At 54.4% G+C, this 25,139-nt stretch overlaps 1 protein-coding gene across 6 annotated transcripts in view; it reads left to right on the top strand.

The window, feature by feature from the left end:
- ZNF710 (zinc finger protein 710) overlaps positions 1–24,635 on the top strand; it is a 66,189-nt gene extending 41,554 nt beyond the window's left edge. For 5 of the 6 annotated variants that reach the window (XM_029238850.1, XM_029238845.1, XM_029238847.1 and 2 more), the window contains 3 exons: positions 12,384–13,872; positions 16,641–16,832; positions 17,321–21,330. In XM_029238850.1, the coding sequence (XP_029094683.1) occupies positions 12,412–13,872; positions 16,641–16,832; positions 17,321–17,710 (2,043 nt within the window). In that variant the 5' untranslated portion in view covers positions 12,384–12,411 and the 3' untranslated portion in view covers positions 17,711–21,330. Of the gene's footprint in view, positions 1–12,383; positions 13,873–16,640; positions 16,833–17,320; positions 21,331–21,355 lie in introns of those variants that run through there. The other variant, XM_029238848.1, reaches the window with a different exon arrangement.
- The last annotated feature ends 504 nt before the right edge of the window (positions 24,636–25,139 follow it).

Below are 25,139 nucleotides of genomic sequence, written 5' to 3'. Positions count from 1 at the left end.
GGAACTTTGTGTCCCGCCAGCAGCCAGCACCAGCCTGGCCCAGGGAGTGGATGATGAACGGAATGATAACAATAGCAACAGCTCCCAGTAATTGAGTCCTTACTATGCACCAGCCTTGTTATCAAACTCGTCTCAGTCGGGCTGACTGTACTATACCAGTTTATATAAGGGACTTGAACATTTGCAGATTTTGGTATCCACCAGGGTCCTGGAACCTATTCCTCATGGATACCTGTATTTCCCTTATTTCCTTTACCTGAAAGAGCACTTAAGTTGACCCAAGAATGAAACCTGAACTCCACTTACTCCTCTCGTGTATCTGGTGACTTTGGATGAGTCACTCAACTCCTCTATGCCTTGGTTTCCTCCTCTGTAAAGTGGGTTTGTTATCAAGATGGCATGCTTTCTGTACATGATTTCATCAGGCACAAGCCTGGCCAGAAGGAAGGGCTCAGTATGTGATGGATCCTTTTCATATCACTGTCCCCATCTTACAGCAAGGAAACCAAGTCCCAGGGAGGTTGAGGAACTTGCCCAAGGCCGCCCAGCTCATATGTGGCAGAGATGGGGAGGCCGGCCAGGCCTGCCAGACCGAGAGCCGGGTTCCTTTCCGCTCTGTTTGTTTGCGGCGTGAGGGGCTGTCCTTCCCCGTTCCCCCTCCCCCTCTGTTGCTTCCCATCTCTTCCTCCTCGGACCCTGCTCCCAGAGTTCCTGAGGTGCTAAGCCAGCCCTTTAGAGGAGAAGCAGAGCTGTCGTGTCATTGACACCTCCCTGGGCTTGGCAGGCCTGGGTTCCTGGGCTTTGCTGCGTCCTGGGGCCGGGCCTTGCCAGCCGCCCCTGACGGGGCTGGCCGGGGCTACTCCAGGGGGGCCTTTGGGTCCCAGGACTTAGCGGCCACTGATACTTCCCCCCTGGTCAACAACACATCACAGCTCCAGCAGACGCTCACACTGCCTGTGGGGCTCCTGAAGGTCCAGGGCCCCTTTCTTCTCCATGTGGTTTTGGTTTCCCAGGGGACTTGATACCATTTTCCACAAGCCCCTGTGTTCTCTCTGTCGCTTTGAGACACTGGGGCCCCAGCCACGATCGGCTTGCTTTGTTTTCTGTGGTAAATCTGTTTCTCTTGTCACTTCTGATCACTCCAGATTAAACACAGAAATGTAGAAGGCAGGGGCTGGGGAGGCTGGGCGCAGGATTGGCGTGACCCTCCCCTCTGGGGAACACAGGAAGAAGGAAAGTAAAAGGGGAAGAGCATGATTTTAACCTGCTCAGATCCCACCTTTACCTCCTATTGGCTCTGTGACTTGGACAAGTAACAGCTTTTCCAAGCCCCAGTTTGCTCATCTGTAAAATGAAAACTAAAATGCTCATCTCCCTGGGATGGCCTGGATCGTGTGCCTGTTCATTAGTATAAGCTCAGTTAACGATGGCTAAAAAGAAGTTAGAAAAAGCTGACAACCCTTCCTCCTGCCTTAAACAGTGGAGACAGAGACATGGGTCAGACAGCCCACATGTGGGTGCTTCCTTTTCTCAGAGGCCGTTTAGGATCACAGCGAAAGAGTGAATTTTGAAGAATGGGTGTGAATCTCACTATCCTGTTTGGAGTGAGGAGAGCTGGGTACCTTGAGCATTGCTGTGTGCCCCAGCCTTGGGCCAGGCCCTGTGTCCCATTCACGCATTCACACAAGGCAGGGTGGAGCCTGGAGGAGGTATGGGGCATGGGGCAGTGTGTGCGTGGACTTTCCCTGAACTGCAGTGAATTCCTGCAGAGGGATGCTGGGCCCCCACTTAGCCCTGGGTCTAGGTCCGGCCTTGTTCTCTCCTGAGGGGGCCTCTGGCACCTCCCCTAGCCTGGCCTCAGAGGAGCAGGGCCAAGCCCCTTAGGGTGCCTTCCCCCAATGAGCCCTCGCCCCCTGGACACCTCCCATCTGTGTTTCCTTCCTCCCTGCGGTAAGTGAGGTCAGTAGAGGGCCTGCATGGTGGCAAGGCAGGGGGTCCATTCTGGGATCTGTCTGAGTCTAGCCCTTGGAGAGAACCCAAGAGAAAGAAGGCTCGGGCTGATGAAATGGGGTTTCTTTTTTTCTCCTTTCTTTCTTTCTTTTTTTTAAGCAAAGAGATAAATAAATGTCGCCCTGAGATGACAAGAGAACATTGAAAGAGATAAAAGGCGAGTAAAAGGGACTAGAGACCAGAAGCAAAGGACAGGGAGGGATTTGGACTATACACTGCGATGAGGGGAGAGATGAAAGAGGAAAGAAAGAGATGGGAATGCAGGACCGAGTGGCAGAGCGGAGGATGGGGTTGCCACGGAAACGGAAGGAGGGAGAGGAAGACAGGATGGAGAGGGCTGAGAGCTCAGTGCGGGCGGGGCCTGAGACAAGGCTCAGGGAGGAGGAAGGGAAGCCATGAGGGGCTTCCAGGTCTGAATCAGGCCCCGGTGTGGAGAAACTGAGGTTGGCAAGGGAATAAGACCGGACCCAGAAAACTCATCCTCGCCCAAAGGTGGTAGGGTGGAGAGAGCTGGGCCTGGGTCCCCCGGGGCTGGCCCAGCTGGGGTCTTCTCTACCCTACCTGTCAGGGACTGCCACTCTTTAAGCCTCAGTTTCCACAACCGTAAAACGGAAATGGTACTCCCAACCCCAGAGGGCTGCCTAGAAGCCTAGAAATTGCACGTGGGCCTGACAAAGTTCAAGCCCAATAAATGCTCCCGTTGTTCCTTCATTTGTGGTTCTTATCTTTGTCTGTGAACTTGTGAGCCCAAGTTTTATTTGTTTTTCCCTGTTAACATTAAGCTGGTGATCTTTGGGTCCAGCAGAGTGTACTTGTTTGGAGGATAGATGTGCTTTTTGCTTCTGGAATTGGAGAAGAGACACAGAGCCTTCCAGAAACATGAGACCTGCTGTCCTTTCCCCTGGGAACAGGGACTAGTCCTGAAGTTCAGGGAAAGGAAGTACAGACTTGGGGATTTCCACCTGGGGCTCGGCAAGGGGCCTCTTTTTTCTTTGCACTTGAATATGGATATTCTCAAAAGGGCAACAATTCATTCTGTACGTGCACTCTGCTAGGAATGCACTGTGAGCACACGGACGAGTTCTCTGTCCTCTTGTAGAATCTGTGATCTAATGGGGACACCAGACATTGAGCGAGTACTTATACAATCAAATCTGTCATTAAAAATTGTGATAAAGGCCAGGAAGGAAAAGTATTAACCTTATAACTGCTTAGAACTTGGGGGTCCAGACCTGGTTGGGGAGAGGGGCGTCAGGGAAGGTTCCTGAGCAAGTGATGCCTGATTGAAAGCTGAAGGATGAGGGACAAGGAACAGCATTCTAGGCACGGGGAACAGCATGTGAAAAGGCCTCATGCAGGAAAGTCTGTTATAGAAAATGAGGAAAGCCCACGTGGCTGGAGGGTGATGAGTAAGGGGACAAGCAAAGTGCTGTGAAGTTGCCACATAAGCAGGGGCCAATCAAGCAAGTTCTTACAGGTCTTTGGTAACGTGTCTGGACTTGATGCAGGCCAACAGCCTGGTAGGGGAGCCCAAGTATGTGGGGTGGCTGCCATGTTTGACGTGGATGGATGGATGGATGGATGGAAATGCACCGGGAATCAAGAGCTCTCAGTTTGGTCCCCATTGTGGGCTGGGAGCCTTGGGGGCCTCAGTTTCCACATCTGTAAAATGACAGCATTGCACAGGAGGGTCCCCAAAGTTCCTTCCAACCCTGCTGATGAAGATTCTAAGACCAGCCTCGAGGGTACACAGCCAAAGTGGCCTGGGCAAAGGACCTTCAGTGAGGCCACTGTCCTGCTGTGGGAGAGCCCAGCTTTCCTCCTTTGTGACAAGTGAGGGGTCAGGCAGGAGGACCCAGGGCCCACGGCTTCTGGGTACCTGGCGACTTCAAATGAGAGGCATCACATCACTCCTTTACCCGCATCCACGGGAAGTGGACATGTGCTCAGTGTGCGGCTCTGCGGGAAGCTCAGCGTTTGCCCCCAGCAGTTAGTGTGGCAGATGCCCTGCTAGTCTGGGCTCATTTCTACAAGGGTCAGGGACCCACTCAGTTTTCCTCAGGACACAGGGGTCAGCGAGGGTTCCCCAGGCCGGCAGCAGGGGCTGGCCCCATCCAGGGACCAGGGCTCCCCAGGAGCCCACAGGCTTGCTTCTCTGGACACACTTGCTCCCTCCTCCTCGGCCCGGCTTGCTTAGGGTCTCTGTCCCCTGGTCCCGACTCCACCTCACGGCATGCCTTCACGTAGTCTTTGGTTGAGAGTGTAAGGCTTGGTGCATAGCCGCGTTTCCAAGAGAGGAACCTGCTTGGCCTTCAAGGCCAGGTCACGTGAGAGTGCTTGTCAGCTCTTACCAATTAATTTCGAGAATCAGAATAAATTGGGGTTGTTTGGGGGAAATACGATGTCCAGGCTCCAGACCCAGAGATTCTGGTTTAACTGGCCTGGGGTGAGGCACGGACACTGGTGCTCTCATCAAACAATGCCAGTTGGACCCTGTGGAGCCAGTGTCTCTGCCCTTGGAGGAGTTTGAATTGTGAGGTCTCATGAATACAGCGGCCAAGATTGTGCCTTTCGCCGTGGGGACTCCATCCCTCCGTTCCTAGGGTTTAGGGGTCCCTGTGACCTCCCTGGAGGAGGGGCCCTCACACAGTGGCCGCTCTGTGGCAGCCAGGAGTGCCTCAGCCCAGCTCACCTCAGCTTGTAGAGGCAGAGGTGTGGCTCCCAGGATGGGTCTCGGTGCCCCAGGCCTGGGAGAGCAGGAGGGGAAGCGCTTTCAGAACAGTCCTCGCTGTCATAGGGCTGGAGGGACCTCAGTGCTCCTGGGCCTTCTCTGTGCAGCCTGGAGGCCACCCCAGGGAGGAGGCGGGACTGTCCTGGAGGTGAGATGGGTCAGGGCGTGGGGAAGAACCCAGCATTTGTAGAACTCTTCTGCAAGGAGGCAAGGATTTCCCCTCAGTCTCATTCATTCATTCATTCATTCACTCGTTCCGGGTCCTCGACGACTAGGCTTCCTCCCTTCCCCTTTCCCTGCCCTGGCATCTTTCTCTCCGGACACTCCCCTGCTGGGCCCTCTCTGCCCCTCCCTGCAGTCACCATCCTCTGGGGTGGATGTCTTGGGGGGGAGGTGGCCCATAAACAGATACAACTATGAATCAACATGATTTTATCAGCGTTCTCTAGAGAAACAGAACCAGCAGGATATATACACACACAGAGAGATTTATTTTAAGGAATTGGCTCACACGATTGTGGAGGCTGGCAAGTCCAAAATCTGCAGGGCAGGCTGGCAGGCTGGAGACCCAGGCAGGATTTCTGTGATAACAGTCTTGAAGCAGAATTCCTTCTTCTCTGGGAAACTTCCGTTTTTCTCTGAAAACTTCAGCTGATTAGATAAGACCTGCCCACAATAAGGAGGGTAATCTGCTAAAGTCAACAGATTGTAGATGTGTTGCTGTGTGGCTCACAGCAACATCTATCAAGAGATTAGCGTTTGGCCAAACAACTGGGCACCCAGCCTAGCCACATGTAAAATTAACTTGATGTTCTCAGGCTGTGGAAGAGGCCCTCCTCGCCCTGCCCCTGGCTAAGGAATATCTCCCGAGAGGCAGTGCCTGCACTGACTCGGAAAAGATGAAGGGATATTCACCCAGTGCAAGGGAAGGGCAAGTCCTGGCAGGGGAGTCAGGCTGTGCAAAGGCCCCGAGGTAGGAAACAGCTCCATGTATGTCTGTGTTTGTGTGTGTGTGTGTGATGCAGAGGGACAGGAAGGCTTAAAGGAGGGTCAGGTAGCGCTTGGCTGGGGACAGCCTTGGGCAGTCAGCTAAGGCACAGAAACTTCATCCTATAGGCCATGTGGCTGAGGGTGGGCTTCCGGGCGGAGACCTGCTTTACCAGCATTTCACTGTGCGACCTTGGACCAGTCCCTTCCCCTCCCTGAGCCTCAGTTTCCTTTTCTGGAAAAGGAAGTAGCCATACATGGTGAACGTCAGGTCCTCCTGTGGTTTGTGGGTTGGTGGCCCAGCCACTCTGGCCTCTGGAGGCAGGGCTTAGCAAATCTGTCCACAGAGAAAAGGGGAAGCTGAGGCAGAGAGAGGCCCCTATAAGAAGGAGACTCATACACTTCCCCCTTGGCCACCCCACCCCCAACCCAGCTGCCTCGTCAGCGCTGGGCCTGGAGCTGCTGAGTCGAGTGAGGCCTTGTGGGCTGGACAGAAGTGAGACTGTGCAAGGAGCTCTGAGGTTTGCACAAACCTCCAGCTTTTGCTTTCGCTTCCTCTTCCTTTCATGGGATGTGAGCAGAGTTTACCCTTAAGTTTACCATCAGGGGGACATGAGAGGAAACAAAGAGGGTGGTTTTGCTATAAGTTGAAGTCCCGTGAGTGGTTTTTTTGTTTGTTTTGGGGGGTTTTTTTGTTTTGTTTCGTTTTGTGTATTTTTTTACAGCTGTGTGCGTACCTGGACCTCCTTTTCCCCTCCCCGGGCCCAGCTACCTGTTCTGCCCCACTCTGGGTTCAGTTTTTCAGGACCCAGGGGCTGCTCCACTGGGCCTGTCCCCACCCAACCCCAGCGCTGCACCTCCTACCTCCCAAAGATCCTGGCGCTTCAGGTTTTAGACTGAGCTCGCTCAGAGCAGCTCCCTGAGGATGGGAGCTTATCATGCTTTCTACTGTATCCCCAGGACGAAGAATGGCACCCAGCACCTGGCAGGTGTGTTGAGTCAGTGATTCAGTGGCAGGACTGGAGACCACAGCCTCAGAGTCGCCTGGTGGTTCAAAGCCAAGGGGCGAACGTTTCCCCCTAGCAGAAGCCCAGGGCACTGCGGGGCCTGTGTCAGGGAGCAGGCCCTGGCACTTGCTAGGCCCTCAAAAATAGTCATCAGGGTGCTTGGTGACATCCCAAGTCTGGGCTCACAGAAGCCCCAGAGCATTCCTGTGTCTTAAGTTTGAGATGTCCTGGTGGTGAGCATGAGAAAAAGCATAGCCAGGTGGTCACCAGGCCCTATTGGTTCTTCCTTCCAAATGGCTCCTGTCTCGCCAGCCCCAGGCCAGACCAGGCCTCAAGTGCTCTGCCCCACTCTCTGTGTTCCAGAGCTACTCAGAGCTCCCTGACCCTCCCCTGGTGCTTGAAGGGGGTCTCAGTGAGAGGAAAGGATCTTTTAAAGCAGTGTGGATGAGAAAAGGTCTCGTCTTGGGGAGGGGACCCTGCAAGACAGGCAGGTAAGCCAATGGATTAACCTGCCCTCAAGGTTCCAAGAAGCCTCTTGTGTCCATCTTACAGATGAAGAAACCGAGACCCTGAAGGGTCAGGTGACTTGTCCAGGGTCACATAGCAAGTCACTCATTAATTCATTTGACAAGCTTGTGTCAGTGTTTACAGGAACCATAGTACAGCAATAGATGAAGCAACAGTGAGAGGTCTGGAGGACCTGGGTCCCTGCCTGGGTTGGGGAGACCTCCTGCTGGGCCTCAGGGGATGAGACTTGGGTCACTCCCCAGGGCTGGCCTGGCGCTCAGGCTTGGGAGGGGGTGATGCTAAGCCCTGGGAAATAGGGCAGCCCTGGGCTTCTGGTGTCACTGACACAGTCCCCTCCTTTCTCTCCACTCTACTCCTTCCCCTCCCCCTCCCCTGCTTTTGTTTCTTGGCCTCCACAGCCCTTCTCTCTCTCTCTCTCTCTCTCTCTCTCTTTCTGCTATGGCCTCCCTTCCCCCTACTCCCAGTGCAAGTCTTTAAACTACAATCAGGCAGTGATTCCATTTCCTCTATTTCCCTGCCTTTGCCATTTCCTTTCTCTCCACCCTGGGGACCGAGGGTGTCCTGGTAGGAGGCTGAGCTGCATCAGCTCTGATGGCCCCTCATCTCATAGTCCAGGCTGTGCAGAGCCCGGGGCGGTCTGAGCTCCCCTTTCTCTTGGACATCGTAGAGAGCTTTTGTTCTGAACCCACGGCACAAGAGGGGGGAGAGAGGCCTTGCCCTGAGAAAGGAGGTGCCACGGGGGGCCCAGGAAGATGACAAAAGGGTCCTTGAGGTGTGGGGCCCGCCCTGGCACACAGGTGGGGCGCACCTGGTGGGCTCTCGTCCTGCCCTGAGCAGCCTGTGCCAGGACATAAAACGGGAGAGTTGTGGCCTCTGAGAAGGGGGGGGGACCGAAAAGATGGCCCAGGAGGAGGGGGAATAATGGCACCAGGGTTGCAGAGCCACCAGTTTCCCACTCCCTGGCCCTGTGTGTGATAGGCGGACTGACACATATGCGAAACGCAGGTGAATTAGATTCCCTCTGTCTTCGTTCTTCCTTCTGTCCTCTTTCTTCTGTCGCAACAAACAGAGCCCCTCCTACACACATGAGCACACACACACACACAGCCTGCCTGGCTGCCCCAGTGAACACTGAGCCCCATAAGCCCCTTAAACATGTATTTACAGGGTGATATGTGTCTGGTCAGGCAAGTATCCACCCAGCAAAAGAAAGCAGGGGCCTGACGGGCCAGATGGGCAGATGGGTTGATGGAGGCTCCCAGGAAAAAGTGCTTTTTGAGTGGAGACCCAAGGAAGGGCTGTGGCTGCCCTCGAGGGGGACCCCAGTTCCCCAGTCCGGCCGGAGCCTTGGACCAGCCAGGCAGGGACAGGTCTGAGGCTTTACGCTGCAGTTTGCCCAGAGCCTGCCCGTGCTTTGCTGCTGGCTCCTGGGAGCCTGAGGTGGGCAGGGCAGCACCTGGGAGCTGAGGAGGCTGGGCTCAGAGCCGTGACGTGACCTCCCAGGTTGCACAGAAGATGCAGTGGAGCCTGGATGGGGCCCGCGTGCTGACCCAGCTCTGCCCTCACTGCGAGGGCACTCTTGAGCTTGCTGTTGGTACTTATGCCCCAGATTCCTGGGCTGTGCAGTGTGGCGCTCACTACCTCCACCCCCACGCCGCCCCCATGGCATTGTTCGTAGGATGGAATGGCTTTCCTGGGACCTGGTGAGCACTCAGTCACCACCTTTGTGGTTAGTTGTTGGCACCTCTGTGTCCCCGCACGTGGGCTCGAACCCCTTGAGAGCAAGGACTGTGGGCAGGTCCCCGTTTACACCCAGGCACAGGCTCCAGTCCTCAGCCCCAAAGTGAAACCTGCCACCTGTCCCTGCAGGAGGGGGACACGTGGTGGCCAAGGGCAGGTTCGGCTTGCACCTGGGATCCTGGTGTGAGCCTTAGGAGTGGCCCCTTTCACTCTTAGAAGGTCCCTCCTAACAGGGATGGAATGTTACATGATCACCCTCCGTGTAGAGGACCACAGCAGACCTGTGCTCCAGCTCCCACAGGCTGACACTGGCTGACTCTTTCGCCGACTCATCTGCCAGTAGAGTGATGTTATGGGTTTCTTTGCTCCCGTTCCCTTCAGCTGCCAGAAGAGGGGTGGTGCCAGGGACTGGGGCCAGAAGAAGAGCACAGGTGAGGGAACTAACATTTCCACTGGCATCCTCATCTCATCTCCTCAGCACCCCAGGACTCAGGCACCATATCCCCCTCCGCAGAGATGAGGAAACTGAGGCTCAGGAGGTGACAGGATATACCTGAGCTAGAAAAGGATATTGTCCAAATTTGAATTTAGAATCCAGGGCCAAGTCCTAGCACAGGCTCCGCTGTTGAGGGTCAGTCCCTCCCCTCCGCTGGCCCTGCCTTTGAGGAAGTCTAGACAAAAGTGCTGAGCTGCTTGTTTTCTCAAACCCACAGCAGACATGAGGGCTGCTGCTGGGTGCTGCTGGGCGCTGTGTCAGATGGGCCGCTGCCATCCAAGGCAGTGATGCTCCCCCACAGGGACTCCGGCGGGCACAGGGGTCATCTCATCTCCCTTACATCTCCAAGCACAGGGCCTGACCCAGGGCAGGGATTTAGCAAATATTTGCTGCACTAATCAGTGGATGCGCTCTTAGTCTCTAGAGGCTGTCGCAGAATCACCCAAACCTTTGCTTGAATTTCGGGCCCCAGAATGGAGAAGTCTCTTAGCTCTGCGGTTTTCATCAGAGATCTGGGCAGATAAATAATAGTGACTCTTTACATTTGGTAAAGAGTTCTGACCTCTGGGCTCTCACAACCCTACCATGGGTAGGTGTTTCCATCCCCGTTTTTGGACAGGGAAACTGAGACGCAGAAGTGACTTTGAAGTGACTTTGCTTAGTCACTTGTACACGACAGAGCTGGGACTTGAGGCCAAGCTCAAGTTGGGTGCTGTTTCCAGCAGGGGGTGGGAGGTGGGCTCTGAATCAGGGCTAACCCCCCAGCCTGTTCCCGGTGGACCCAAAGGTTTCCTTCCATCTGACCCCTTCCATGAGAGCCCTGGTTTAAGCTTAATAGTTTAATCTTTAGTGTCTGTTTCAAGGAGGCTAAATTCCTCCCTGGGGTATTTTATTTTTAGCCGGCTTCAGGAAGGGGAAGCTCCTCTGGCCTGTGGGGGGAGGGAGGCACCAGGCTGGGAGCTGGTTTCCTGAGGAAGGGCCGCCGCCGGCCATGCACCTGACCCTGGCCCTGGGAGAAGAGCCAGCAAGGCAGGCAGGAGCCACCCCAGTCCTGTCTTCCTTTCCCCTTCCTTATGGGGTGCCTCTGATGTGCTGTGCTGGGCACTGAGCTGGAGGCGGGGTACAATCTGATGAGTATCCCAGGCCAGGGAGGAGGCCCTTCCACATCCGGGCTGGCGGGGAGGGCTGGGAAGCCCCAGGAACAGAGGGAATTTGAGGGAAGCCTGGGGCGCTGGTGGGAGGAGCCGGCAGCTCACCGGGGTTGGGGTTGGGGAAAGGGCACCTGGGTGGGAGAATCCCTGTGCAAAGGCCGGGCTACACGGAGGGCACTGGTGCACCTGGAGCGTCTATGAAGGCAGGAAGCTGATGCACCGGGGGTTGGACCCTGATAGGTGGACTCATTGGCTTTTTTAGAAACACCTGTTGGATCAGAGCGCATAGCTGTGAACCTGGGAGCCAGTTTTTTTTTGTTTTTTTTTTTCTGCGGTACGCGGGCCTCTCACTGTTGTGGCCTCTCCCGTTGCGGAGCACAGGCTCCGGACGCGCAGGCTCAGCGGCCATGGCTCACGGGCCCAGCCGCTCCGCGGCATGTGGGATCTTCCCGGACCAGGGCACGAACCCGTGTCCCCTGCATCGGCAGGCAGACTCTCAACCACTGTGCCACCAGGGAAGCCCTGGGAGCCAGTTTTAGCATTCATTTCAGCCAGTTTTCTCAAACTTGGTAGCCGTCATGGAGCCCTTCTTTCAAATCTGATCTTTCAAATCAGATCATGGAACATGGAATTCCAGTGTACAAATCAGACACAAGCTATACATGTTTTTTTTTTTTTAACCCACTAATTTCTTTTTTTTTTTGGCTGCGTTTGGTCTTCGTTGCTGTGCACAGGCTTTCTCTATTTGCGGCGAGCGGGGGCTACTCCTTGTTGCGTTGCGCAGGCTTCTCAGCGTGGTGGCTTTTCTTGTTGCGGAGCACGGGCTCCAGGTGCGCAGGCTTCAGTAGTTGTGGCGCACAGGCTTAGTTGTTCCACGGCATGTGGGATCTTCCCGGACCAGGGCTCGAACCTGTATTCCCTGCATTGGCAGGCAGATTCTTAACCACTGCACCACCAGGGAAGTCCCCACGAGCTATATTTTACACGGTATAAATTTAGGTATTTAAATGTCTAACATTTAGCTAATCAAGAACAGTGACCTGTTGTGACGGGCACAGTCATTTAGCATCAGGGCTGACAGGAGGTAGCTGCTGTCTGAGATCGGCCTCGGCACCTAATTGATTTTTGTGTGTTGCCTTGTTTTTGCCCAAAAAAAAAAAACCCAAAAGACCACATTCACATGGCCAAGCCGTTACAAATGGTGACAGTTGTTTAACACCTCACTGTACAGTCTCAAGGTCTGTGCAAAATTAATTATACCTTGGCAACAAAGCCAGTGGGCCTACTGAATGTGTAGGAATAAGGTATACATTACATTTGAGTAGATGGGTTTTTAAAATAGAAGAATCTTTATTTTTTGCAATTTTGGATCCGATTTTTTTTTTTTTTTTTGGAACTCCTGAAGGACATGCAGAACATAGTTTGAGAACCACTGAGGAAATCCAACCACCCTGTATCACAGATGGGAAGACTGAGGTCAGCAAGGGGGCAGGGCTTACCCAGGATCCCACCGGGAGATGGAGGACATGGCGATGATCAGATACACAGAGGGTTATCATTGCTCCCCATAATTACAAGTGTGCCCTGTTCCCAAGGCAGGAAGAGAAAGGCGTCAGGGACAGACACGCCCAAAACTGGCTGAGCCCTTCCTGAGTGTGTCTGTCTGTTGTCTGTCTGTTGTCTGTCTGCGCGACATTGAGCGGCAGTGCTAATGTTCCCTTCTCCTCCTGCAGCGATGCCCTCCTAGCCAGCCGCCACGGGATGGAGGGCTTCATGGACTCAGGGACACAGACGGATGCCGTGGTGGTGCTGTCCTTGGCTCAGGCTGCCGTGCTGGGCCTGGTCTCAGAAAATGAGCTCTTTGGAGCCACCATAAGCGCCGAAGCCTTCTACCCGGACCTGGGGCCGGAGCTGTCCGGGGCGGCCATGGGGGAGCCCCGGGCCCCGGGCCCAGATGTCTACCAGCTGGCCTGCAACGGGCGGGCCCTGGAGGAGCCGGCAGAGGAGGAGGTGCTGGAGGTGGAGGCAGCCTTTGAGAAGCACACCCGGCGGAAGACACGGCCGCCCGTGCGGCTGGTGCCCAAGGTCAAGTTTGAGAAGGTGGAGGAGGAAGAGGATCAGGAGGTCTACGAGGTGTCCGTGCCCGGCGACGACAAGGATGCGGGCCCAGCGGAGGCCCCCACCGAGGTGGCCAGTGGCGGCTGCGAGGCCCTGGTGCAGAGCAGCGCTGTCAAGATGATTGACCTCAGCGTCTTCAGCCGCAAGCCCCGGACACTGCGGCACCTGCCTCGAACCCCGCGGCCAGAGCTGGACGTAGCCCCCTTCGACCCCCACTTCCCTGACCCAGCCCGGGATGGCTTCCCCGAGCCCAGCATGGCGCTGCCCGGGCCAGAGGCGCTGCCCACAGAGTGTGGCTTCGAGCCGCCGCACCTGGCCCCCCTGAGCGACCCTGAGGCCCCCACCATGGAGTCCCCGGAGCCCGTGAAGCCGGAACAGGGCTTTGTGTGGCAGGAGGCAGGCGAGTTTGAGGCCGACGCAGCCGGCTCGACGGTGGAACGCCACAAGAAGGCCCAGCTGGACCGGCTGGACATCAACGTGCAGATCGACGACTCGTACCTGGTGGAGGCAGGCGACCGTCAGAAGCGCTGGCAGTGCCGCATGTGCGAGAAGTCCTACACATCCAAGTACAACCTGGTGACGCACATCCTGGGCCACAACGGCATCAAGCCTCACTCGTGCCCGCACTGCAGCAAGCTCTTCAAGCAGCCCAGCCACTTGCAGACACACCTGCTGACGCACCAGGGCACCCGGCCGCACAAGTGCCAGGTGTGCCAGAAGGCCTTCACGCAGACCAGCCACCTCAAGCGCCACATGCTGCTGCACTCGGAGGTCAAGCCCTATAGCTGCCACTTCTGCGGCCGCGGCTTCGCCTACCCCAGCGAGCTCAAGGCCCACGAGGTGAAGCACGAGAGCGGCCGCTGCCACGTCTGCGTCGAGTGCGGCCTGGACTTCTCCACCCTGACCCAGCTCAAGCGCCACCTGGCCTCGCATCAGGGCCCCACCCTCTACCAGTGCCTCGAGTGTGACAAGTCCTTCCACTACCGCAGCCAGCTGCAGAACCACATGCTCAAGCACCAGAACGTGCGGCCCTTCGTGTGCACCGAGTGCGGCATGGAGTTCAGCCAGATCCACCACCTCAAGCAACACTCGCTCACCCACAAGGTAAGGACGCCACAGGCCTCCCCCAGCAAGGCCCTGGCCCCTGGGCTCTCCCCCCGCCTCCCGCCGGGGGCTTGGCCCCAGGCCTGAGGCTCTGCCCTCTCCTCCTGCCGTGCTTTCATCCAGTGCTTCCCGAAGCACTGCCTGAGATCTTTTAGGTGGTGAACATCTCTCATTTTTATAGTTATATTTTTTTTGATGAGTGTTAGAAAAAAATGTAATTGAAATTAGTTTTTTTAAATAGTAAAACTTGATTCATTTTAAAACTTCTTAACTGAAATGTTTGAGGAACCCCTGCGGGACCCAAGGAGCACAGTTGGAGAATCGCTGATTCTCTATCTCGTGGCTGGGAGGACCGAGGCCGGAGAGAGGCCAGGGTGCCACGGGGAGGTGGATGAGATAGATGGTCAGAAGCTCAGAGGGCTTCCTTTGCTCCTTATAATTACACAAGTCTATCAAAAGCTGTGTGCCTTCCCTTTAGGAAAATGCTAAATATATTTCATTTTAAAAGGGAATAGATGTGGGCTTCCCTGGTGGCGCAGTGGTTGAGAGTCCGCCTGCCGATGCAGGGGACACGGGTTCGTGCCCCAGTCCGGTAAGACACCACATGCCGCGGAGCGGCTGGGCCTGTGAGCCATGGCCGCTGAGCCTGCGCGTCCGGAGCCTGCGCCCCGCAACAGGAGAGGCCACAGCAGTGAGAGGCCCGCGTACCACAAAAAAAAAAAAGGGAATAGATGTAAGGAAAAATATTTGCTATGGAAAAGTACAATTGGTTCTAGAATATGACAAAATGAAGCAAAGTGGCTTGTGGGGACAGAAGGTGGAGCAACACTGTCCTTTTCCACTGTGTCCCTAGACATAAACTTGACCAGTTCTCCCCTTACCTTCCTGTTCCTTCAGTCCACTGGCCACCCTGCCTTTCAGCCAACGTCACCTCCTTTAAGAGGCTCTTACGTCCAGAAGGGGAATGAGGCCTCTCAGGTCCCACAGTCCCACTCTGGCACTTGTCCTGACCCATGGTTTCCACCCCAAATCCAACCAACTTCACTCTTTGAAGCTGAACATGCCTAGAGCTGCCCCTCTCCATAACTGCAGCCTTAGAGACACTCCTGGTCAAACTCATGTCCTTATTTCTCACAGTGGACACTACAGTGAGTAGGGAAGAAACAGCCTGCCAGGCCGAGAATCCAGCCTTTCCCAGCCCTGGGGACTCTTTCTGCTGGAGCAGAGGTGATTCTTAGGTTTCATTGCAGGTGCTCCTCATTCAATTGGTGTAGCTACCTAGAGTGTAATGTTAAGAAGGATTCTGAAGCTGAATCTGGGCTCAGCTGTAAAACCAGATGATTGATTCTTTCCGCCTGCGGGGAGTTGGGGGTTGCAGGGGTTGAGGGTGGGGAGAGTGCAAAGTGATAAGTACACGTGCTATATATTTGCCATCTTTCTCCTCTACTAGGAGACTTAAAAATCCCCACAAGTCCACAAAGTGTTAAAAGAGAAATAATACTGTGAAGAAAAGGCAAAAGCAAAAATCAAAGGCTGATAAAATTATTATTATCAGCCTCAGTTTACACATGTGCACACCATCCCAAAGGGCAGGGCCCCTTCGTGGTCATACACATCATCTTCGCTCTGTCAAGCAAGCATACAAGACAGGAGACACAGCCTGTCTGCTGAGAGAAATAGACACGGGAACTGTTAAATTATGACATGAAACTTTATACCAAACAAGCAGTTGGGACAGCAGCTGTGACCACAGAAATGTGTCGGTGCCGCTGGAGTTCTACTAAATTACTGGGGTTCTAGGAACTTTTGTCCTCACTTTTCTCCCCAGACAATACATTGTGCTTCCTGTGCACACAGCACCCTGTCCTGCTCTGGGGGTCACCTCCAGACCATGGAAAAGCATGTTGACCATCCAAACCAGAGGGTTTTCCCTTGGAATCTTTGTCTCCTGGGGTTGTGTTCCAAAGTCCATCAGTGATAAGAATCACCTGCGGAACCTGTTGGGATTAAAAATTCGTGGGAATTTGAATCTCCAGGGAGGGGCCTGAGAGGCTTTTTGTTCAACAAGAGCTACAGGTTGTTCTTATCACAAGAGAAGCTTAGAATACACTCTCAGGGGTCGTGGACGGGCTCCGAGGTTTGAGAAGTCTTTAAATTCTACACAGACCTGAATGTTTTTTCATTTTTCCTGGGGTGCTCATACCTTTAATCATACTCTCAAAGGGGTCTGTGAACCAAAAAGACCACTGAGAGACAGCATTGAGGTGAAAAATATATACATGCATCTTGATCTCAGGAAGCCCGTCCAGGCCCCCAGGCTAAGGCTGTGTCTTCTTGGCCAGAGGCCCCTGGTGCCTGATGTGATGCTGGCTTATAGCAGGTGCCTGGTAAATGGTTGATGAATTAATGAATGAATTAACGTGCAAACGAACATGCTTGCCTCAGTGCCCTGGTACAGACCTACAAATCCACCTGCCCTCTTGGGCAGGAGACAGCAGGTGTATGGGTCAGAACAATAAGATTCAGCCGATCTCTCCCTATCACTGGAATGCTTTCCATAGTAAATGGTTCTTCCCCAGCATCCTCCCGGGCATTTCAAACAAGTGGCCCCTGTTTGGAACATCCCCAGGAAGTCATTTCCCAGAAGCACTGACCCTGTGGTACACACACACACACACACACACACACACACACACACACACACACACACGCACTTCCAGAGCCTGTGTCCATTGTGTGGCCCTGACCATCGCTCCCACCCCGCACAGGGTGTGAAGGAGTTCAAGTGCGAGGTGTGTGGCCGGGAGTTCACCCTGCAGGCAAACATGAAGCGGCACATGCTGATCCATACCAGCGTTCGGCCCTACCAGTGCCACATCTGCTTCAAGACCTTCGTGCAGAAGCAGACCCTCAAGACCCACATGATTGTACACTCGCCCGTGAAGCCATTCAAATGCAAGGTACCAGGCCTTCGGGCCCCCAGGTGGGACTTCCCCACGAGTGGCCTCAGCATGACGGCAGCAGCCGGGACCCGGTATGGGCAAGAGAGCCCTGGTTGGGTGAAACTGCCTGGGCTCTGGGGGTTGGGGTGGGTGGTGAGGGTTCAGGTCCTACAAGCTACTGAGGTTGTTTTTTGAGAATTGGAGGAGGGGGTGAAGGTCACGGTACAGCCGCAGGGAAAGAGCCCCGACCTGAGACTCAGTGCACCCAGAGATCCGAGCCCTGGGTTTCTGACAGCTTCAGCTCAGGGATCGTGGGGCAGACACACAGGAACGGTGACCAGCAGGGAGTGGCTCAGTCCTCGGCCTCTGGGATCACATAGGAAAGGACGAAGTGAGTGCTTGTCCACAGCCGATGGGATTCCGGCCCAGCCGTGGAGGTAGGAGTGGCTGGGGGTCCGGAGAGCGCGGGTTCCCGGGCTGATGAGGCCGGGTGGGGTGTGTTCCAGGTGTGCGGGAAGTCCTTCAACCGCATGTACAACCTGCTGGGCCACATGCACCTGCACGCGGGCAGCAAGCCCTTCAAGTGCCCCTACTGCTCCAGCAAGTTTAACCTCAAGGGCAACCTGAGCCGGCACATGAAGGTCAAGCACGGCGTCATGGACATCGGCCTGGACAGCCAAGGTGGGTGGGCCACACGCAGTGGACAGAGCAGGAGCGGTACTGTCATGGCACACTCAGGAGCCTCCTGTCCAGTGAGGGGAGTGGGGAGGCTGGCCAGGCCTGAGACCTCATTGGGGTGGGCTCAGGTCTGGAGAGGGAGCACCCTGGAGGGTCACCATGGTGATAATGATGGGATATTTGTGTATACTTTAGAGGACTTACGAGGGCTCACATAAACAATAATAAAAATAATTTGTTGAGTGCTGTGTGCCAGGCCTTTATTAACTCACGTAACCCTCACAGTGAGGTTGGCTCTGTTATTACCGCCATTTTACAGATGCAGACACTGAAGGACAGAGAAGTTAGGTAACTCATGCAAGATCATTACTGAGAGATGACATTTTTTTTAAATGGATGGGAAAGAAAGTAACAAAAGGAAAATTGGCAACTGTAAAGATAAGAGAGAGCCAGGTGAGGTCACAACCCCAAGTACACCATGGGAGGTCCTATGGGCATGCAGAGGGGAGCCCTGAGCTTCCTAGTCGCCAAGGCAAAAAGGGATATACAATCAGTCACATTCTTCATAGTGCCTGCCAAAAAGAATGTAGCCCACGTACTCAGGAGAAGTGTCCTTACCTCTGCAGTTGGTGGAGGTTTCATTGGCTGTTGGTTATAACATCCCTACATGTTAGTGATAGCTGCTCCCCTCAACACTGGTCAGTACAGGAAGAACTGTAGTCGCTCTGGCCTCTCATGGGGAGGAGGCACTTTAGAGATCCTACAGGAAGGAGAAGCCAACCACACTTCAGGAAGGTTCCTTGTATAGTCTGGAGCTATTTGACTTTCTGGTGCTCCTTCTGAGACAAATTAGCTGGGAATGTGCCCCGACAGTCACCGGGTGTCGACTTGCCATATGAGGTTACTTTCTAGGAGTCAGTCAGATGCTGGGGGATGCTGCAATAACCCTGATTGAGTTTTGGAGCAGTGAATGGCCGGGAGTGTTCTGGCAGAAACAGGTGTCATCGGTTTTCCATTCTGGATGAGGATGAAACGCTGTTGGCTGCATATAGTTGCTCTGTAGCCCCTTCTTACCCAAAATGTGGTTCTAGGACCAGCAGTATTGGCATCACCTGGGATCTTGCTAGAATTGCAGGCTCCACCCCACCCCAGACTTGCTGAATCAGGCTCTGCATTTCCAAAAGATCCCCAGGTGATTTGTTTGCACCGGAAAGTTTGAGAAGCATTGAATAAAGTGATGGTTTTCAAACTTGAGCAAGGGAGCATGAGAATCACTCCAGGCTTGTTAAAACAAATTGCTGGGTCCCACCTTCAGAGCTTCTGATTCTGTAGGTCTGGGGTAGGGTCGGATCATTTACATTTCCAGCAAGTTCCCCAGGTCAAACCGAAGCTGCTGGTCAGGAACCTCACTTCGAGAACCTCTGACCTAGACTCCAGAGAACTGTTCTCAAACTTGGCTGCACATTGGAATCACTTTGAGAATTTTTAAAATGCTGATGCCTGAGTCTCAACCACAGAGATTCGAATGTAACTGATCTGGCGTGTGGCCCAGGATCTGGACTTTTTTTTAAGCACCCTAGTTCATTCTATGCGCAGTAGAGTTTGAGAGCCAGTACTCTAGTGGACATGCCAGGTAGCTAACCCACCAGGAGGGACCAGAACAGGACTGGTCCTTTTGGAAGTAGCTGTCCCTGCACACCTCGCTCCCAGGGGGTGGTTAAGGCCTAAGCTGTTTCCACCTGAGGTCAGTGACCAGGGATGCCTAGGGTTGCTTTGTTCCTGATTGTACCAGATGACAGAAAGTAAAGCAGGGATTGGCACGGGAATGGCTGGGGCCCAGGTCCACCCACCACTCACGTATAACCTTGGTCTGAGAAGCTCAGGCTTGACACTTGTGCAGGAGGAAGGCAGCCTACAGCCTAGATGGAACCACCCAATAAACGATAGGACTGTAATTCAGGAGGTAGATCAACATCTTTGTAAAAAATGGTACAGAGTATTCCCTGGGGCCAACTGGACAGGCCAAATAGAGTTAATAAAGGGAGGTTGGGAGGATAACAGAGACCCAGAGGTAGAAATTTTCCCAGGGTCTTTATTTAGCTTGTTTTTAATCAACTATATGGTATGAAGGTGTGGCACTAGGATTTGAGGAAGAAAGTGCCTAGGGGCTATAAGATTTGGTACAGCTGAGGGAACTCCCTAGAGGTCAAGTGGTTAGGACTCATGCTCTCACTGCCCAGGGCCGGGGTTTGATCCCTGGTAAGGAACTAAGATCCCGCAAGCCGTGTGGAGCGTGCGGCCACAAAAAAGTAAATAAATAAAAATTTTAAAAAAAGAGATTTGGCACAGCTGGCCTCATTTTATAAAGTCAGATGCTATGGGCACAAGTAAGAGACACCCCATTCAGACTGGTTTAAACAATAAGGCAATAAATTAAGAAATGACTTGCAGTCCAGGCTGTCTTCAAAGTTGGCTGATTCACCCCTCAACAATGACAGGGTGAGGCTCCCTCTGTCTGTCCACATTATTAGCTGTGCTTTTTCTCATAGTCGCAGAATAGCTGCCAGTGGCCTTTAGGGCAATATGCTTCCTTGTTCACCTCCATTGGAAGAGTAAGAGCCTGCTCTCCTTTGCTCTGTGAAACTAATAAGAACATTCTAAGAACTCACTAGCAGGCCTTTCCTCATGATTCACTGGCCAGAATTGGGTCCCATCCCTAATCCTGAGCCACTCATTGGCAATGAGTGGGATTACCCTTCGACCAGTGGTTCTCAACTGGAGGTGAGTTTGCCCCCCAGGGACATTTGGCCATGTCTAGAGACATTTGGTTGTCACAGCGGGGGCAGTGCTACTGGCATCTCGCTGATAGAGGCCAGGGATGCTGGGAAGCATCCTACAATGCACAGGACAGCCCCCCACAACAAAGAATTATGGCCCAAGATGTTAATAATGCCAAGGTTGGAAAACCCTGCCTTAGACTCATCAGGGCTACCCCTGGGCTGGGGTCCATTTCTCCCCAAACACATCGCATATCCCAGATGGACAGGGGCAGAGTGCACACTGGGGCTCAGCCACAGTCCCTGCCAGCAAGACTCCCAGGTCCCCAGGTCACACCCTGGGCCTCCCTCCCTCCATAACTCATTGGAAGGCAGCCCCACCCAAGCTCCTTTGTGGAGTTTTCTATCTGGCTTTTGTTCCAACAGTAAGAGCTTTATAAAAGATTTCAATTTGATAAAATTACAAGAGGCCTCTTAGAATTTTTATCTCGTCGTCTTTGTTAACCTACCTTGAGTGCTTGGCCTTGGAGAGCTAGGCCTGAGGATACCACTGGGTAGAACTGGCGCCAGGTCAGAGGAGAAACAGCTCCCTCCAGCCAAGTGAGGTAGAGTTGCACAGTGGATCAAAACAACAGCACTTGCTGGGTGCCCTTTGGCAAGTTGATTAACCTCTCTGAACTTCCTTTTGATCTCCTAAACGGGGTTGCTGTGAGCATTCATGAGATGATATATGTGAAGTGCCTGGCATACAGTAGGTGCCAAACGAGTGGTATTGCAGACATGATATAGTACAGGAGGCTTTCATATGGCAAAGGAGACTAATGAGTAATGTTGCAAAGAATAAATAAGGGCTTAGTGACTCAGGAGGTGCAAGAGAGGGATGACCCCAAGAGTTCAAGTCCAAGCCTGTACCCACTCGGCACACATTTGAGAAGCCACGGGAGTCGGGGGCCTCCCAGAGCAGGAGGGCAGAGGAGGCAGTTGAGAGTCTTTTGGAAGCAGTGACTGGCAATGACTTCTTTAGTTCTGCTTCCCGTGTGGGAGTGACCACAGGCAGCATCCAGGCCTAACTGTCCTCTCTTGCAGACCCCATGATGGAGCTGACGGGCACCGACCCCTCCGAGCTTGACAGCCAGCAGGAGATCGAGGACTTCGAGGAGAACGCCTACGCCTACGCCGGTGTGGACAGCAGCGCCGAGGCCAGCGTCCTCACCGAACAGGCCATGAAAGAGATGGCCTACTACAACGTGCTATAGCACAGGCCAGGCCACCCAGGACGGGGCAAGGAGGGCGTGGGGCGTGGGGGGAGACCCATGTGCTGCAGGCTGCACCTCCTGCAGCTGAAAAACAAGCTACTGCCCCACTGTCCTGAGCCCTCCCTCCCACTCAGTCGTTTGCACCACTAGGGACTTGTAGACCAAATGGAGACTGTACTACTGGCCTCAGCTGTGAACCAGGCACAGGCCCCAGGCATCCTAGGGAAGGAAGGGTAACACGGGAGGCCCAGGTCTGGGTCTCCTTGGCCTGCTGCTGTGGGAGAAATGCAGATGGGGGCCGTCTGGGGACAGGTCACAAGGGCATAGGTTCTCAAGTCTCTCCAGGCCCAGCAGAGCTGGGGCGGCCCGTGTGGGCAGGGCCACCCTGATGGCTCCTCGGGGCTCCTGTCACTGGAGGGAGATCTCTTGAGCCATGTCTTGTTTCTCCTCTGGACCCTCTCCTGCCTCTAGGGATGTTTGAGCTCCTGTGCTGGTCAGCCTTGCCCCCCACCCTTACCCCCCACCAGCCCCTGGGCTGCGAAAAGCCCAGGCCCAGAGCCCATTCCCCCACCCTGTCCATGGACAGCCAGGCAGGGCCCTCTGCCTTCTACCTCCTGGTGCCTCCCGCTCTCTCCTCCAGCCAGGCGTGCATGCAGCCTGGTCCTGGCCTTAGGAAAGCGGGGTGTAGCCCAACCCCCAGCTACCGTCCTCTCCAGCCGACCCCCAGAAGGCTCGCATCTTACAGCCCTGTTTGGAAGTGGGCGTCCCTAGAGTGGATTTCAGCAAACTGTTATCTAGTTCTGTCTCGAAGTGGGGCACCACCCCAGGGTCCCCCGACAAAGCCAGGACATGCCTTGCGTCAGACACACACTAACAAAGACAGATGGAGGCCCCTTGAGCAAGGGGACTGGTGATGGGGTCGTTGGGGACCAAGAGGGGCTGTCCTTAAGGAGGCCAAGGAGGGCCTATGTAGGGGTGGGGGCCTGGAGTTTTCCTCTTATTTAAGGTCTAATAAGTATCCATTTTGAGGATGGGGACAGCCAAGAGTCAGCAGGGTCCCAGGAAGAGCAACATATTTAAAAAGGAAAATGAAGACCATAGAGGGAAAAAAAAAAGGTTTTTTGAGCAAAGGGGGATATTTTGAAGGTAATTTATTTTTCTCCTTTCCAACTCTGTGTCACCTATTATCTTTTCTGATGGAGATCATTTTCTTTTTGCCAGCGGAAGCTTTCTCTTGTGCTGTGCGTGCTTTGTGCCTCCCCAACCAAGAGCAGCGTGGCCTGCCCTGGCGGGACTCGGGCTCAGAAGGCACTGTCGGTCTGGCCCTGGGGCTTCAGCTGCTGGCAGGAAGCCTCCGGAGGCCAAGGCGAGAGGCAGGAGGAGGCAGAGCCCAGCAGGCCGTCCACCCTCTCCCAGCTCCTCCGGCTAGTGACTTGCTCTGCACCACCCAGAGCAGCGGCCCAGGCTGCCGCCCCTGCTCAGCCCACGGTTCGCTCCCTCGCCAGCCCGCTCTCATCTCCTCGGTCCCCGCGCCAGCTCCTGCCCCGGAACTGAAGACTGCAGGCCCAGGGTGGTGAAAGAGCACATTCAGGAATGCTGGGGCACCCAGACGCCCACCCACTCGCCCCCTGCGGCCTCCGTGGAGGGGAGCAGGCAAGGCCATTCCCAGAGGCACAGGAGGTGAAGCCGCCAGCTTCAGCCCAGAAACCAGGAAGCGGGGAGCGGCTGGGGAGGGAGGTGCCCCCAAGGCCGTATCCTTAGTGAAGGACCAAGGCAGGCCTCAGGGTGGCTGAGATCAGGACGGAGGGGAGGACAAGGTAGCCTCGGGATCAGGCAGCCAGGTGCCCCTTCCTTCTCTGCTAGAGTTCATGCTAAGCAGCAAATAAGAGGGCTGAGGCTCACGGGAGCCTCGCCCCGACTGTGGCTCTCCAGACCCTGAGGCCCCCCAGCCTCCCAGGTGCCCGCCATGATGACCCTCAGGTGGCAGTGACCCCGTCACTGTAGAAGACATTTTCTCCTGCTGAGCAGAAGCATCATCCCCGCAAACTACCTCTTCCCACAACTTCTTTCTCCCCTGGTACCAAAAAGAACCCTGTACCTCCTCTTCTTCCTCTTCCCTGCCAGTGCAGTGGCCTTGGTCTTGGAAACCCATGAGAGACGGTCTGGCCCCCCGGGTGGGGCTCTCCTCTCTGCCCCCAGCCCCGCCATCAGCACCAGCCCTCTGCGAGGTTCAATACTTGAACGCCCCCCATGCCCTGTGCCTTGGACCTGGGCAAGGCTGAGAGAAGGAAGCAGCACAACTCACAATTGGAGCTGGGTGGGCGGTGGTCTTGGCAAGGCTCCGGTCCCCACCCCCCACCCCACCCCAACCTTTTCAAAAGAGGCGTGCAGCCTCTCGGGTGACTTGGAAACTCCTGGACAAATCCCATTCTAACTTATTTTGACGTGTATACAAACCAACTGTTTAGAAATTCCACTTGTGCAAAGCCCTACTGTGTTTTTATGTTCCTGTTTAAAAGAGAAGTTTACTTAGCAATAATTATAAATAAATGAATATTCTTTAGTGAGGTGACTGCGAGTGCTTCTTTCCATGGTTCTTGGGGACCCGGTCCTCACCCCTCCCTCAGAAGGAGCTCCCTACAAGGCTTCCCTCTCTGGGGGCCCAGAGGAGCTCCAGCCCATCCTTTGCACTAGAATGGCCACCTGGAGAGCTCCAAGCCCGTGAGAAAGGGGCGCAGGTCAAGGCCCCAGAATTCCCACCACTCGAGAAAAAGCCGCTTCCCCACCAACAGGCCACCAGGACAGAAGCCAGCTCCCGATGCCAGACTGGGCTTCAGAGGCTGTGCCTTCTGGGGAGCTGCCAGCCCTTCGTTACTGATGGGGAAGACGCCGGAAACCTTGAGCTTCCCCCCAGGAGTTGGGCCAGCCAGAGTCATCACGCCAGCTTTTCCTCCTAGAGCGCCAGGAGTCCAGTGATTACTGAGGAAGAGTGGTCTTAGCACAGAAGGCGGCTGTCAGTGGAGGTGGGCAGCTGAAGCCCATCTCAAAGCTACCAAGGCTCCCAGCTATTGGGTTTCGGAATACAGGAGAGCCCACCCAAATGTGGGAAATGGACTTTGGGTTGCCAAGTATTTATTTTCTCAAGTCAAGATGACACAACTCGGGAATTCCCTGGAGGTCCAATGGTTAGGACTCCGCGCTTTCACTGCAGATCCTGGTCAGGGAACCGAGACCCGGCAAGCCATGCGGCCAAAAAAAAGACACGACTCTTCCCTAGGACATTTTAACACCAAAAGTAGAACATAATCCCTGAATAAAGGATAGCCCTTTAAGTTGGATCTGTTTAGCTTTATAACAACTTTATAAACTTACTTTTCCAAGTTTTGCCACAGAGTGGTGAAGAAGAACCCAAGTCTGGGACTCACTAGCCTGGACCACATGGGGGCCCCACTCACAGGCCCAGGCCCGAGTCCCAGGCAGCCGTGGGGAAGAGAACTGAGGCGGCCACTGTGTGGGACCTGTTTCAAGGACTGAGAAACAGGCAAATAAAGAGGTCTGGGCACGTTTAGAAAGTTAAAACTATCAAAGAAAGAAAAAATAAAAATATAACCGTA

The sequence above is a fragment of the Monodon monoceros genome, unplaced genomic scaffold (genome assembly GCF_005190385.1).
Source record: "Monodon monoceros isolate NGI ecotype Baffin Bay Population unplaced genomic scaffold, NGI_Narwhal_1 Super_Scaffold_21, whole genome shotgun sequence".
Classification (NCBI taxonomy): domain Eukaryota; kingdom Metazoa; phylum Chordata; class Mammalia; order Artiodactyla; family Monodontidae; genus Monodon; species Monodon monoceros.
This window is presented reverse-complemented; position numbering and strand designations above follow the sequence as displayed.